General features: G+C 44.6%; 1 protein-coding gene across 1 annotated transcript; it reads left to right on the top strand.

The window, feature by feature from the left end:
- Window positions 1–322: 322 nt before the first annotated feature.
- Window positions 323–1,504, top strand: LOC133791396 (uncharacterized). The gene has a single exon (XM_062229327.1). It carries the CDS (start codon window positions 323–325, stop codon window positions 1,502–1,504), a length of 1,182 nt encoding a protein of 393 aa, XP_062085311.1.
- Window positions 1,505–1,714: the final 210 nt, after the last annotated feature.

The following is a 1,714-nucleotide window of genomic DNA, read 5'->3' on the forward strand; positions in this document are numbered from 1 at the left end:
TTGGGTTTGTTATAACTTTGTAACTGTTTTGGGCCTTTATATTCTGCCCAATATTATTTTGTGAGGCATGTTGTTTTTCATTCATTTCCAGGCCTCTTTTTCCCCTAATATGGTATCAGATGTTACACTTTTTTCTCTAAAAATCTCATCCACGATTTTTCAAGAAACAACCTCTTTCTCTTCTCAAGAAACCCTAAGTTCGTTTCTGCCTTTCTTCTTTGCCTCTCATAGCTCGCATGAGAGGATCTCAGCCTCGCAACACCTCTATGTCCAGCCAGCCTCCTACGCCGATGTTGCCCCTGCTTCTCCCTCGGCTCTGACTATGGCGTCCATCCCTTCTCCGACCCCTGGTGTTGTTGCTGCTCCAGATGTTGCATCTTCCTCTTCAACTCGTGAAGGAATCATTCCAGTCGTGCCTTCTTCATCCTCTTCGGTTCATCAGCATCCTCCTCCACCTACCTCTTATCCGAGAAGCTCTGCTTCTCCTGCCAGCATTCATGGTGGATTCGGAGTTCCGTTTGCCTCTGTAGCACCCCCCTGTCAACCTTCTCAAATGGATTGTACCTACCACTTGGGAATTGGAGACAACCCCAACTTTCTGATTTCTCCTCAGATTCTAACAGGTCAAGAAAATTTCCAATCATGGAAGAGAGATGCTTCCATTTCCATAGCTGCCAAGAACAAAACTCAGTTCATAAATGGGTCTCTGCCTCAACCCTCTCTGTCAGATCCTTATTTCCATGCTTGGGTTCAATGTAACAATATGGTTATGGTTTGGATATTGCAATCTGTTTCCCGTGAAATTGCTGCCAGCATAATGTTTCAGGATTCAGCCACTACTATGTGGGATGACCTTCATGAATGGTTCAACCAAGGCAATGGCCCTAGGATTTTTCAGCTCCAAACTTCTGTCCACACCATCAAACAAGGAGACTCTGATGTCAATTCTTACTTTACCCATCTCAAAACTATTTGGGATGAGCTCATAGAATTTCAGCCAATTGTTCCTTGCTCATGTGGCTGCAAATGTGGTGATGTTGAGAGACTTCTTGGATACTATCACAGAGATCAAATACTGCAGTTTCTTGCTGGGCTCAATGACTCCTATACTCCGGTGCAGGCTCAAATTCTTCTCTGTGATCCTCTTCCATATTTGTCCAAGGTCTTCTCCATGGTGGCTCTAGAAGAGCGTCAAAGAAGTCTCGGCCACTCCACACCTTTCATTGCTGCTGGTGGAGTTTCTAACACTTCAACCAAGCCCCCTACATCAAGATCAAAGAAACTAAGACCCATGTATTCTCACTGTCTCAAATCGGGTCACCTGGTGGAAAAATGTTTCTTTCTTCATGGATTTCCCCCTGGGTATGGTGACAAGCGTCGTCAAGATGATGCTCTTAAACCCTCGGTTCATCAAGCTTCCGCTTCCCCCGTCTTTGCTTCAATTTTGGGAAAACTGCCTCTGCTGTCCCAAACTGAACTCAGCCAGCGCTTATCTCTCTTCTAAGTCAACATCTCCAAAACTCCTCTGCTGCCAATGACGCTCCTGTGCCGATTGCCTCACAAGTCTCTAGTAATCTTGTTGACTTCCCCTATTGTCTATGGATAGTTGATAGCGGAGCATCCCACCATGTGTGTCACCCTCTTAAATGTTTTAAAACTATTGATAAACATCCTATTGCTAACTTAGTCACTTTACCTAATGGACATAATATTC

Source organism: Humulus lupulus, chromosome 7, assembly GCF_963169125.1.
Source record: "Humulus lupulus chromosome 7, drHumLupu1.1, whole genome shotgun sequence".
In the NCBI taxonomy this organism is placed as follows: Eukaryota; Viridiplantae; Streptophyta; class Magnoliopsida; order Rosales; family Cannabaceae; genus Humulus; species Humulus lupulus.